The sequence below is a fragment of the Schistocerca nitens genome, chromosome 10 (assembly GCF_023898315.1).
Source record: "Schistocerca nitens isolate TAMUIC-IGC-003100 chromosome 10, iqSchNite1.1, whole genome shotgun sequence".
In the NCBI taxonomy this organism is placed as follows: Eukaryota; Metazoa; Arthropoda; class Insecta; order Orthoptera; family Acrididae; genus Schistocerca; species Schistocerca nitens.
Window position 1 is genome coordinate 217,973,891 of NC_064623.1, and position 14,339 is coordinate 217,988,229.

The 14,339-nt window shown below is 45.9% G+C and overlaps 1 protein-coding gene across 1 annotated transcript in view; it reads left to right on the top strand.

The window, feature by feature from the left end:
* The window catches only part of LOC126210013 (dehydrogenase/reductase SDR family member 11-like), a gene marked incomplete at its 3' end in the record, with an annotated part of 68,518 nt that overhangs the window by 3,083 nt on the left and 51,096 nt on the right, over positions 1-14,339 (top strand). The window contains exons 2-3 of the mRNA XM_049939118.1: positions 2,748-2,904; positions 10,667-10,796. Of these exons, the coding sequence (XP_049795075.1) occupies positions 2,748-2,904; positions 10,667-10,796 (287 nt within the window). The remainder of the gene's footprint in view (positions 1-2,747; positions 2,905-10,666; positions 10,797-14,339) is intronic.

The window sequence follows — 14,339 nt, forward strand, 5'->3', positions numbered from 1 at the left end:
GTCCTAAGGCCTCTAGCTGGCTGGTTACAAACTCATACATCGGGTAGAAAATTGTGAAATGAGGAATGAACGGTGATAAAAGCGTACTTTAGAAAATAGAGGATTATAGAAAGAAATGGAGAGAACTCATTGAAAGGAATGAAACTCCATCTTCTGCTGAAGTATAGGACTAAGATTGTTCAATGTTCAATAAAAACAGTACCAAACAGTACAGCCGTTATATAGGTCTGAAGATGACGTAGTGTAACGTCGAAACTGGTTGCCTAGAAATAAACCTATGTAACGGGGATTGGTACTGTTTTTATTAAGCATTCAAAGGATGTCATAAGAACGAATACACACCAAGGGGAAAGAAATGTTAGACGTTCTAAGAGGGGACGGAAAGATCAGCTGCGTTATATTTTAAATTGGGACAGGCGAGGATGCCTAAACCAAAGTTGGACATGATGATGAGCAATGAAAATTGCCGTTTCATTAATTTAAAAAGTATTTGCAAACGTTTCACGTTACGTATTTTTAAATCTATCGACTGAAGACTGGAATGTTTGCACCTCTGACAGTTGCGCCCCCCCCCCCCCCTCACTCCATTCCTGCCACCATGGTTGGGGGGATGAAACAAGTACAAAGAAAAAGCACTGCAAACAAATTGCGAGATCTGCAACGGCAGATGACAGTCCAATCACATCTCGCCACAAGACGTGACTATGTAAACACTGAAATGCAAAAAATAAAATAGACTGGTGTCCAAAATTAAAGCAACAAAATTAAATTTTGCGAGGTTGCTGGTCCGAGCACGGGTCTCACAACCCGAACCGCACGCCACTGTTAAGCACAAATGAAGGACTGGGTGCCTTACTTCGACTGCACATAACTGATTAAGGTCAATCCAACACATTTATTTCAAATAACATACATGAAGTTTCATTTGAATCTGTCTGACATTAAACAGGAATAAAAATATCAATTTTCAATATCAGCTGATTTAGTGCGTGAAGCGCGAGTTAAGCCAACAACCAGGTAAACTAAACAATTCTCCGTAATTCAAAAGAAAGAGAAAAACAAAATTGAATCAATACACCCCACTGACAAATATCCAGGATATATTACAATACTACTCAAAAGAATACACTGAAGTGGGGAGCAGTCATTCGCCCGACAGAACACTCAAAAATGAGTTGAATAACACAGCTACGTGCCCCAGAAAACTGCAAGACATTAAGTACACTTCATTTGACGAATAACGAATACTCATTAACATTACGCGACTCCCGTTTGAACTGCAGTGTCGCAAAGAAATAGGCGCTTATTCTGAAAGAACAATTTTTTTATATGTTTAAATTACAGCATTTAGGAATTCCGAAAGATGTCCCATTTCTGGGCGGAGATTGAGCCAGAAACACAGGATGCCACAAAAACACAGTTTTGCTGTGAAATCTTACAGGACACCCGGAGGCAGTAACAGACAAGGGGTCGGCACCCACAAGTAACACAGGCTAAGAGTCAGGCTGGTTGCATATCCTACGAGAACTTGTTCACACTATGATCACCACAAACTGTAGACATTCCGGCCGAACATCCGCTTGCGGTGGCTGCCAGAAGGACGAAGCGACCGACAGGCCCACGCCGTGCTTCTCACACAGGCACCTCAGTTTGTACAAACACCTAGGCCAACACCAACTCCGGACTCCCCTCTCACTGCGAGGCTCGGCACAGTTTATACGAAATGCCTTCCAGGCAACCAGTAACCGCCGCAGGAGTTTCACGATTAGCAAACAGCTCCAGCGTAACAGACATCACACGTGTGCTTACGCCCGAGCCACAACTCCGCCAGTCTCACCGGCCGACCCAAGGCGACTGCCTCTCGCCGTCCCGCGCGCCCCAGCCGAAAACCCAAAGATGCTCGTGCCGGGGGACGCGCCAGAGATAACAAGCCGATCGCTGATGATCGATCAGCCATCTGGGTCAAGGACTCATCGGTGAAAGGAACATTGGCCCAGTGTTGGACCGTCCAGGTGGCTCCAGTGTCGAGGTCCCCTTCTGTAAAGACGTGTCAGAGGTACACGTCCAACAGGTCTCCGAGAATGAAGGCCACTCTTGCCTCGATACAACACGTCCAGTGAATGCCTGATACTTTGCAGTACTAAGGCCGAAATGACGAGCCCTTACAGCCAGATAACTGTCCTCTCTTCTGAAGTGACACGTGGTCTGGCCAAACTGTCGCCACAACCGAGAAACAGCGGAACGATTCACATTAAGCGATCGGGTGAAACAGTTTGCGACTGTCCTGCTTCCCTTATCTGTACGGCCCGCCACCGTAGAGAGTCTGGTACACATCTTCTCTGCCCCACACTGCACCGTCTGTGAATGTCTACACAGCGATTGTGGGTGTGGGGCTACCCAGCAAACACTACCTCGTTTCATAGGTGCCCTGACGTCATCGTTGGCACGGTTGTCTGTTGACTGGAATGCCATCTTCCATGCAGAACACGACTGTACGGACATCTGGTTGACAGTTTGTATGAATTACAGGACGGGGAAATAGCCGTTAGCTGCTTTAATTTTGAACACCAGTGTAAATGATGTCGAAATGAGCTTTTTATATTTCATCTGGATAGCCTTTCTGGAAGTGACGTACTCTTTGTTCAACGTGTTGAAATGCTGCTACCGTATCCTATCAGAAATCGTGCCACATTTCCACCGTGGTGTTGTCATATGGAGCCACTGAGGACAGGGCGTTTTCTCTGCAGGAACTGGCGCTGAAGGAGCCACGCCTGTACTCCGTGGTGTGTGACGTCAGCGCAGAGGAGGACGTGCTGTCCACGTTCCGCTACGTCGAGGAGACGCTGGGCGGCGTCGACGTCCTCGTCTACAACGCCGGCGTCACCGGCTTCTCCAGTCTTCTCGGTGAGTTGTATTCCAAAGGCACTGCTGAGCATCGGTACAGCCCAAAAAGTCGCAAATTCTGACTTCCGTCATCCGTGCCACCATTACTCGCGACCGCACAGTTCGCTTGTGTCAAACGGGCGAAGAAAAAGCAAAGCTCTACCGTGTACTGCTAATTAGCAGCTCCGTTCCCGCACATTTGGACCAAGCTTTCAGCTTCACTCGGACACGACAGCAATAAACGAACATGCCAGGCCTGCGCAGTTTTCAGTGTATCCATTTCGCAGCAGTGGTTCTATTGTACTCACAAAGTTTTAATCGAAAACTGGTAATACGCAATCTGATCAAAACTATCCACACACTCCTATGTAATGCGAAATTAACAAATGACTTCATGACAGGTGCGATAGCAAGTTTAAACCTTCCAGATCCGAATTTTTTCTGGAGTAAGAAAAATTTTTCTTTATGGGGTAAAGTTCTTGGGTAATTTTTGATGATTTTAGAGGCAAGATTTTTACAAAAATATGTAACATACGTTCTACACTAGGCTTTATTTTATGGACTAAAATAACTAATTACGGAATAATTGCTATTGTATAAGGGTTGCTCAGAAAGTAATGCACCACATTTTTACTTCAACAATTCTTTATTGAACATCATTTGAATTACACACACGAAAGAATGGCGTTTTATCTACACACTCTCTTTTTCCACGTAATGTCCATCCCGTTCTATGGCCTTCCTCTGGAGCAAACCAAGGGTGTGTATGCCCTGTCGGTGCCAATTATTGTCCTGGTGGCGAAGCCAGTGTTACACTGTGTTAATGACCTCCTCATTGTCCTCAAAATGTTTTGCGCGGATGGCATCCTTTAACGGCACAAACAACTGGAAGTTCGAGGGGTAGATCGAGTGTGCCAGCCGTGGGTAGCCTTCCCGCCCCCTGCAAATCGTGGAGTTCCGCCGAACCGCCTTCTGATGACGTCATCCTCCGTGCCCAGCAATAACTGTACTTCTGTCGACAGCAGATGATCCACAGACTTTGCACAAGCGTTTGTGGACATTCCCCACAGTTTCTTTCTCTGCACTGAGAAATTCAATGACGGCACGTTGCTTGTAACGTACATCACCTACAGACGCCATTTTGAAACTGTCCTGCAGCTACGCTATCTGTCGGAAGTGACGGGAACTTGGCGCGCTCACTCACGAGACTTTTAATAGTACATACGTAACGTTTCGCATTCGTAGCATTATTTTCCGCTGAGAAAAAAAAATGCGATGCATTACTTTCTGTACAATCCTCGTAATAAACGGTCAAATGATCATTCAATAGTTACCATGCAAAACAATAACAATATTCAACTATACAGTGGAATACAGGTAGCAAACCACAGCTGCGTATTCGGGTGGTCACGAGCTGCTGCGCACTGCTACATTGACTTGCTGACATTTTCACAGTGATGCCCGACAGTTGGCAGCACTTGCACATGATGAAAAAGTTTAACATACACAAATGTGTACCTCAGATTTCTACTGCGAAATATACTTCTGTTGCAGCTAAATCACAAAGAAAAGTTAATATACACAATTGTAGCGAGAGGGTCTGAAAGCCCTGAAAGGTTGTGGGAGTATCATTTGTCACCAGAGCAACATGGGTGGGTCAGAAGAGTTGAGTCACTTCGAACGCGCCCTAATCAATAAATGCCGCTTCAGTAACGAATCCGTCGGTGACTTTCAGCGCTTCCGAAACTGCCTAAAACAACCGCTGGTGATGTGACCTTGAAGTGGAAATGCGAAGGAACAACTTCTAACAGGTGGACCTGATAGACTGTTGGACAGGGACTATCGAGCAGTGGTGGAGGGTGGTTGTAAAAGGTCACATGAAGTCAGCGTAGACTGTTGGACAGGGACTATCGAGCAGTGGTGGAGGGTGGTTGTAAAAGGTCACATGACGTCAGCGTAAAATTCACTCGCGAGCTCGAGTTATGAGGAATGTGGTTCAAATGGCTCTGAGCACTATGGGACTCAACTGCGGTGGTCATAAGTCAGGAATGTGGTGGAATGGTCGCGCAGCTCTCCAATAGCCTCGCATTTCTGTAGTGACCGTGGGGCAACGCTTGATGTGTTGTGAAGCGAGACGCCCGTGGACTGTGTATGACAGTGCGGCGAGCCGGAATGGTCTCTCTATCCTTTAAACGCTCATCCCACCTATCTGAATAGGTTTCACGCTGTCTGCCCATTCACTCTGCGATGGTAGGTACTGGTTTAGCCGACAAAAGCAGCATTGAAGAAAATTAGACTAAATACCTGCCACGCCGACGTGCATAACTGCACTCTATTGGCAGTAACTGAAAGATAAACTACGCAGCGTTCGGGATTCTTGCACGAGTCGTTCAAAAAAATGTCAAAAATTTTCTTTTAGTTGATTTGTTGTCTTTAAAACAAGACAAAAGGCAATCAACTCCGTGTTAATATCACGACACCAATTATGCAATGTTACTGACTGTCTCTGTAACAAGTTCTCACTAGATAGCTGGCTCAACCGGACGTACATGACCGACTCCCGTATTGCACGACAATTTTCTCAAGCATACATTTACATAATTTTAATGAAATATCACATTCTCATTTAACGTATATCCTGCATTTAACCTCTGTCTCTCAGAAACACTCACATGACGAAAACAAGATTTAAATAATAATTTTCAGAAGTGCTTTTAATTACGTCAGAGGGGACTAATGACCTCAGATGTTAAGTCCCATAGTGCTTAGAGCCATTTGAACCAATTACGTCAGAAATCTGTGATAATGAAACTAAAGAAACTTCCAGAAAATTATATTATGTCAATCTATCCCCTTGGTTGTAGTTTCAGTTGATACTATAGATGAATACATTACAGTTCCTAGCTCTACATCACAATTCCAGCACGGTTAATACGTGTTTTAGGTAAAAATTTATATCTCCAAAAATATGGAAGTTATTGATTTAAAGTTTTAAGAGTACGGTAGTGTTATGCATGGAATTTTGTATACTAAGTGTGAAAAAGGTCGATTAATATTTAGTGGTACTTCTTCAGGTTCATAGCGAGCACGTGTAACGTGTTGCACACGGCGTTTGTCAAGTCGACGGCTCGCTCGTCCCAGCACCGGCGCCAGGCTGTGGCAGCGTCGGAACCAGACATCCGCTCTCCTAGGGCTCCACGGCAAGCTACGCTTTCAAATGCAAGATGACAGCCCGTAATAATTTGCTACGTTGTAACCGGAAACGAATGATTTGGAGTGATGAATCACGCTACACCCTATGGAAATTGACTGGAAGGAATGCCTGGAGAACGTACTACGTATCATTTAGTGCCAAGACCAAAGTGTGAGGTAGCTGGCCTCACAATATGGTGTTTTGGTGGTGAGGTTGTGGTCCCCTTATTGCCTTTATGAAAACTCTAAACGCGAAAGAATATGAAGCCATTTGACAGCCTGACTGTTGGAATAAGCTTTGCAGTGCTCAAAAATGGCTCTGAGCACTATGGGACTTAACATCGAAGGTCATCAGTCCCCTAGAAGTACTTAAACCTAACTAACCTAAGGACATCACACACATCCATGCCCGAGGCAGAAGTCGAACCTACGACCGTAGGGGTCACGCGGTTCCGTACTGAAGCGCCTAGAAGCGCTCGGCCACCGCGGCCGGCCTTTGCAGTGCACTCTGTCATAAAGGAACATCTGTGACGCAATGGTTTGTGAACAACAACATTCCTGAAATGTACTGGCTTGCCCAGAGTTCCGACCTGAACATTGTATTGTATTGTATGTTAACCGGGGACCTAGAAACGACGGAGAGGCTCCGTCTTCGCCGCAGCCGCAGTGGTCCACAACCCCACGAGGACTACCGCAGTCCACTTCACCCCTCCGCCGCCCCACACCGAACCCAGGGTTATTGTGCGGTTCGGCCCCCGGTGGGCCCCCCCTAGGGAACGTCTCACACCAGATGAGTGTAGCCCCTATGTTTGCGTGGTAGAGTAATGGTGGTGTACGCGTACGTGGAGAACTTGTTTGCACAGCAATCGCCGACATAGTGTAGCTGAGGCGGAATAAGGGGAACCAGCCTGCATTCGCCGAGGCAGATGGAAAACCGCCTAAAAACCATCCACAGACTGGCCGGTTCACCGGACCTCGACACAAGTAACGGCGTCTCAAAATCACGTGACTATCCCTATTTGATGTTCACGACAGGCGCAGTAGGCTGTAATCTCTACACAGATAAATGAGCTGCTTCTCAGCGTGTGATCTAGTTTAAAAAAAAATAATTTTTGAGTTATGTCACTCAGTTGCTCACAATGTACGAAAATTTGATGTGAAGAAGTGGTATAACGATAACTGTCACCGAAGCCACTAGAGAGCGCTAAGTGTATTATTCCTCTCACGCCAGAGCGAAGTGCGTTCACGGGAATAGTTGACCCTTTGGGAAAGGAAGATAACGTGGACGGTGAAATCGAGTACACGGACATGCTCCATTATAAAACCTCTTGAAATATCAGCATGACAAGAACTACATTTTAAGAAATTTCGACTTTTACAAACAACAATTTGTTTATAATTCGAAGAGGAACGCACTGCTGAACTATTAGACAGACGCAGTGGACAGCATTCTAGTAATTAACAACAGTAATGGAATAACTTTAACTCACTTTGTGAGATAAACGGGCACAATAGGAGCAATAAGTGCAGACTCGCATTACTGTGTCATATTATCTTTATGTTTTATGAATAAATTGCAATTATGGAGATTAAAAATGAGAAGAGTGGTACAACTCTCGGTTTATACCACTTTACCTTTCACCACGAGAAAATTTCTGAGAGGAAAAGTGGTACTCGAACTTTTAGGAACTAGAACCAGGAATTTAATGTACAAATATCTAATGTCTGTAGTAAACGTAATTATAATATTTCATTTTACATTTCACCTGATCAATCACTAATTATTGTGAAGCATGTATTTACATTAAACGAAAAAAATTCAGATATATCACTTTGGCTCCTAGCTTCTCATACAGTGAAGCGCCAAAGAAACAGGTATAGGCATGCGTATTCAAATGGAGAGGTATGTAAACAGGCAGAATACAAGACAACAAGTGTCTGGCGCAGTTGTTAGACCGGTTACTGCTGCTACAATGGCAGCTTGTCAAGATGTAAGTGAGTTTGAAAGTAGTGTTACGGTCGGCGCACGAGCGATGGGACAGAGAATCTCCGAGGTAGCGATAAAGCCCGGATTTTCTCATACGACCATTTCACGAGTGTACCGTGAATATCAGGAACGGTAAAACATCAGATCTCCGACATCGCTGTGGCCGCAAAAAGATCCTGCAAGAGCGGGACCAACGACGACTGAAGAGAATCGTTCAACGTGACAGAAGTGCAACCATTCCGCAAACTGCAGCAAATATCACTGGTGGTCTATCAACAAGTGTCAACGTGCGAACAATTCATCGAAACATCGAGGACACGGGCTTTCGGAGACGCTGGTCCACTCGTGTATCCTTGATGACTGTACGTCACAAAGCTTTACGCCTCGTCTACGGCCGTCAACGTGTTACAAACCGGACACAATGGGAAGGACCAGGCCCCTTTGCATTTTTCTTTTATCACTCGTTTATTACATCAGAGAAATACACATTTTAAGACAAAATTTAACTACATGAAATATTTCTCCCAGTAAAGGTTAACATAAGCGGTGACAAAACTTAGTTCTCTTAAGGGTTTCTGCTGGCAACAAATTTTAAGGAGGCAATGTAAGGTTTATATCAATTTAGCTCAAACACGTAGCTAGTGATTGAATCACGACACAGAATTTGTACTCACAGTAACCAACTAATCAACAGCCTTGCCATTGAATACGTAGTAGGCCATTTGGAACGAATTAGGAACACCCAGCAACTAGGGGAGTTAATACCAACAGTCTTTAAATGTCTTGTTCCGCATTAAATAAACGAACTTACAGTAATTAAACGAATAACAAATCAAACACACTACGCTCCACTCAAACTCTTCAGTGGAAGCCAAGCCAAAATGAAGATTCCATTAACTGACCAGCACTGAAGTCACGCTAAAGCTCATCTCTGTGTTCCCAGACACACATGGTGCAAACTTATACAAGACAAGATTTTGAAGGCAGCACATCAGTAAAACCGGTAGTGGAGCTAACTCGTGCCACTGAAAATTAAGGTACTAAACCAAGGCACAAGGTGGTATACAATGAGGTTGCCTTAGTGCTATACTGCGCTCCAAAATATTAATTCAAATGGCCAATTCAAAATTAAGTACACATAAACCAGCATTAATTAACGAAGAGTGACACGAGGTCGCTCGAAGCGATGACAACACTTAATTGAAAAGACGAATGCCAGAGGTGGCAGTAACATCAAGCACCTTCTCCGAGTTTTAACCAGGAGTCACTTCCCGCTATACAAGTAAACATTTAACCAAGCACAAGGAAGGAACCCCAAAGAGAAAATTCAAATAAAACCACCAAAAGATTATAAAGGACAAGGAACCCCAACTATTTAAATTTAAAAGAATTAGCTCGCCCACAGGCAGTGTAAACGCTAAAGCCACACTTAAGGGGCCACCACAATTGGTTACAAAAAGTCTTATACATTTGCTCCTTTTCTTTAAAAGAAACACAAGGCTGCTTAACTTGTGCTGGACGTCCGGTATGGCTCGTGTAGGATACACCAGGCAGCAACCCAAGCTAGGCAGTCGCAAGGCACGGCGAGCAAAATCAGGAGAGCAGACAGGCAGGCAGCCAACACATATCCTCCATGCTGAACCGGCAGACCGCGTACAACCAACTCCACATATACGTGGTTGCTTCCCCTCTCGTACCTCGCGGCGTCTCAGCAGGTAGCCCGAGAAAATGTCAACTGCCACTCGCCCCGCGAATGCGGAAAACAAGAAAAGAAGCAAAGATAAGAAACATAGAAGGATCGATAATGGACATCCAAGACACTGGCGCGCCAGTAACGAGCGCCACGATTCAAGTGACGGGGGACTGTTGATGGCTGTAAACATGTTGCCTGGTCGAACGAGTCTCGTTTCAAATTGTATCGAGCGGATGGACGTGTACAGGTATGGAGACAACCTCGTGAATCCATGGACCCTGCATGTCAGCAGGGCACTATACAAGCTGGTGTAGGCTCTGCAATGATGTTGGGCGTGTGCTGTTGGTGTAATATGTGCCTTTATGCGTCCAGATAAGACTCAGACACGTGACACATAAGTAAACATCCTGTCTGATCACCTGCATCAGTTGATGTCCATTGTGCATTCCGAAGGACTTGAGCTATTCCACCAGGACAGTGGGGCACCCCATACGTCCAGCATTGCTACAGAGTGGCTCCAGGAACGCTTTTCTGTGTTGAAACGCTTCCATTGGCCAGCAAACTCCCCAGACACGAACATTATTTGGCATATCTCGGATGCCTTGCAACGTGCTGTTCAGAAGAAATCTCTACACCCTCTTACTCTTACGGATTTATTGACAGCCCTGCAGGATTGATGGTGTCATTTCCCTTCATCAGTACTTGAGACATCAGTCGAATGCAGTCACGTCGTTTTGCGGCAGTTCTGCGTCCTCGTCGGGGCCCTACACGATATTAAGCAGGTGTACCAGTTTCCTTGGCTCTTCAGTCTATGTACTGTACGGTTGCAAGGTGAGGTGGAGTGACAGCGGCAACTGGAGACTGCACGACCCACTGTCCACTGAGTACCCGCGTCTGCGTCTGTGTTCCAGACGGTTCCCCGGCCGAGTGGCGGCGCCTGCTGGACGTGAACGTGGTGGCGCTCTGCCTCTGCACCAGGGAGGCCGTGGCTTCGATGCGCCGCCGGCACCTCGCCGACGGACAAGTGGTGCTAGTCAGCAGGTACTGCAGCTCAGCGCCTCAGCACTCTATACCGTCCTGGTACCATCTGTAGGGGTACCCATATCCCATATCCCACAAACTATTAAACAGTGTACGGCGGAGAGTGTTTCTTGCCCTGCTACCTATATTCACATCCATTCCCACATCCAGATGTTCGTGTACATCAACACTCACTCCCATATGCATCTTGTCATCAACATCCCCCATCACTTTGACATGCTCGTAACAATCTGTGTCAATATCGTCATCCACTTCCACATCACTCCCACAAATACACTGTAAGACAAAAAAACACGGAATACGAAGCAGTTATTCAAATAGGACTTAAATCGGTAGTTGTGATGTACATGTACAGACAAACAAATGATTACAATTTCAGAAACACTTAAAGATTTGAAACTTCCTGGCAGATTAAAACTGTGTGCCGGACCGAGACTCGAACTCGGCAAGTTTCATATCAGCGCACACTCCGCTGCAGGGTGAAAATGTCATTCTGGAAATATCTCCTAGGCTGTGGCTAAGCCATGTCTCCGCAATATCCTTTTTCTTTTTTTTTTTTTTTTTTTCAGGAGTGCTAGCTGTGCAAGGTTCGCAGGAGAGCTTCTGTTATGTTTGGAAGGTAGGAGACGAGGTACTGGCAGAAGTACAGCTGTGAGGACGGGGCGTGAGTCGTGCTTGGGTAGCTCATTTGGTAGAGCACTTGCCCGCGAAAGGCAAAGATCCCGAGTTCGAGTCTCGGTCCGGCACACAGTTTTAATCTTCCAGGAAGTTTCATATCAGCGCTCACTCCGCTGCGGAGTGAAAATCTCATTCTGAAATTAAAGATTTATTCGCAAAATGAAAATGAGATGGTCGTATGACATTGTTGGCCAGGAGGCCCCATGTAGGGAAGTTCGGCCGCCGAGTGCGAGTCTTATTTCAGTCGACGCCACGTTGGGCGACTTGCGTGTCGGTGATGAGGATGAAGTGATGACGAAGACAATACAACACCCTGTGCACGAGCGGAGAATATCTCCAACCCGGCCGGGAACCGAACCCGGGCCCACTGCCGGGGAAGCAAGCACGCTACCACTGAGCTAAACAGGTGGACATTTATCGAAGAGAAAGAGCTTTCACGAACTGACCAAGTCAGTAATGCCTCGGTCCACCTGTGGCGCGTATGCAAGCAGTTGCGCCTTGGCCGGCCGGTGTGGCCGGACGGTTCTAGGTGCTTCAGTCTGGAACCGCGCGGTCGCAGGTTCGAATCCTGCCTCGGGCGCGGATGTATGTAATGTCCTTAGATTAGTTAGGTTTTAGTAGTTCTAAGTTCTAGGGGACTGATGACCTCAGATGTTAAGTCCCGTAGTGCTCAGAGCCATTTGAACCATTTAGTTGCGCGTTACATCGTCGACATCTCGAGCTAGTTGAAGGACCCTGCCCATAATCCTCCAAAACGTTGTCAGTTGGGGGGAGATATGGCGACCTTGCTGGCCAAGGTACGGTTTGGCAGGCACGAAGACGAACACTAAAAAAACTCTCGCTGTGGTCGACCTGCTGCTGTGTTGTGAGAGTGCTGGGGGTGGCAGCCAAATCGGTCCTTCTACGATAATAAACGGTACCCCAGACAGTGACTCCTCGTTGTCGGACAGTCAGGCTGGTCTCCCTCTGCTGTCCGAGACGTCCCAGACAAGCCTTCACTGGCCATTGAGGCTCAGTTTCAAGCTGGACTCATCACTGAAGACACTTCTATGTCGTCAGTGACAATCCGGGCGGAAGACGTGTCTGCAGACGCTCGACACAACAGAGCAGCAGAGGGATACCAACCCAACTCTCGTCCGCCATACGGCCCCACAGCCAAAAGTGACTGTCTGGAGCCCTTAGGTTGTCACCCGCTGCACCCTTACAGCACGGCGATACGTCCGCGGTATTCGGCACCTCGTTTTCTTGCCTTTCTTGGCAAGTCGTCCAGACTTTACACTACAGCAAGGTATGGCCACGTGCACGAGGCGAGACTCTCTACTGGTTGCCTTCGTGCTTGCCAAACCCTACCTCGGCCACCAACGTCGCCGGATCTCTCCCCAACTGAGAACGTTTACAGCATTATCTGCAGGGCCTACCAAACATCTCGCGATTTTGACGATCTAATGAGCCAATTGGACACAACTGGCACGATATCTCTCAGGAAGACATCAAACGACTCTGTGAGTCAGTGCCAAGCCGAATACCCGCCTGTATAAGAGCCAGAGGGAGCCAGAGTGTTATTGACTTAGTATAAAGCTAAAATGCTGTGTATGAAGGCAATCTGTCAGGTTTCGTGTAAACTGCACTGTATTATTGCGAGCGAAAGAAAGACAAAGTCGCTTATGCAGTCGATGAATGCTGTAATACATTCGCATACAACAATTGCATTAATAAATTATCAGTGGATTTTTGTTTTCGTGTCTTCATGCGTATCTTCAAGAACTACGAAACAAACTACTGGCAAAAATTTTAATAAGAGGGCTGTTTAGGTCCAATGATTTTCTAATCGACGAAGCAAAATCTCAAAAAGGATGGAAGAGAATAATTTTCTGTATTACATGCGAAACGTCTTCTTAGCGGTTGCAGCAAATAATTTATTGTTGTTGGTCTGGAAATAACATTACATCTGTCTGTAGAAGCTTCTTGATATAGAAATTTTTCGACACTGTAAAACATTTTTTAGAGAACTGTAGGACAAAGTGATTTCTGATAGCTCTTTGTCATTTCAGGTTCGTCAGCGGAAAAGTATTGTTAAACTTCAGTCGTCTGTACATCACTACATTATACGAATTTCATCAAGCATGCTTTGTACGAGAACAATATTCAGAACAACGGGTACGACCATTTCTTGCTCCATCGTAATTCTGTCCAAATAAAACTAATAATTGTAACACCCCCCCACCCCCCCCCACCTACCCCCACCCCCGTCACTTATCCGGTTTTGGCGTGTGTTCACCCCAGCTAAGTCACTAACAGATCAACAGAGAGTGCAAAACTGCCGCAATATCGGATAACGCAAAAAAGTAATAAGGCCCTGTGACTCCTGATTGAACTGCGGTGGCAGTGTTGACATTAATTATTCATAATTGATCACTTTTAAAAATGGGTGCACATTGATGTTATATTCAGCTATTGAACACCAGATGCAAATGTTGAACATGAAATTAATTAAGAAAGTGATTTGGGATTTCAACTACTTGATTGAAAACAGATGCAGTCGATTAGCACAAATTTATTTTAACTCCCGACCTTCAGTCATCACATTGCATGACTCTCCTAACAGGCAGTGGTAATAAATTGCGTTTACGTGGAGTAAAGCGCGATAAATCAAAATTAATTCCTATCGACTGCTCTTGGTTGACATGCTTAGGCTACAAAGTGCTCACAGTACACGATACCGTTAATGGTCTTACCGTGCTCCAGGAATTCGATGACTGGCGGAACCTGGACGTCGAAAAGGGCGGTGAGCATCGCCCTACCTGCCGACGCCACAGCTTTGAATTTTTTATGGGGGAGGTGATGGTGCTAAATTTGCGTCACTAG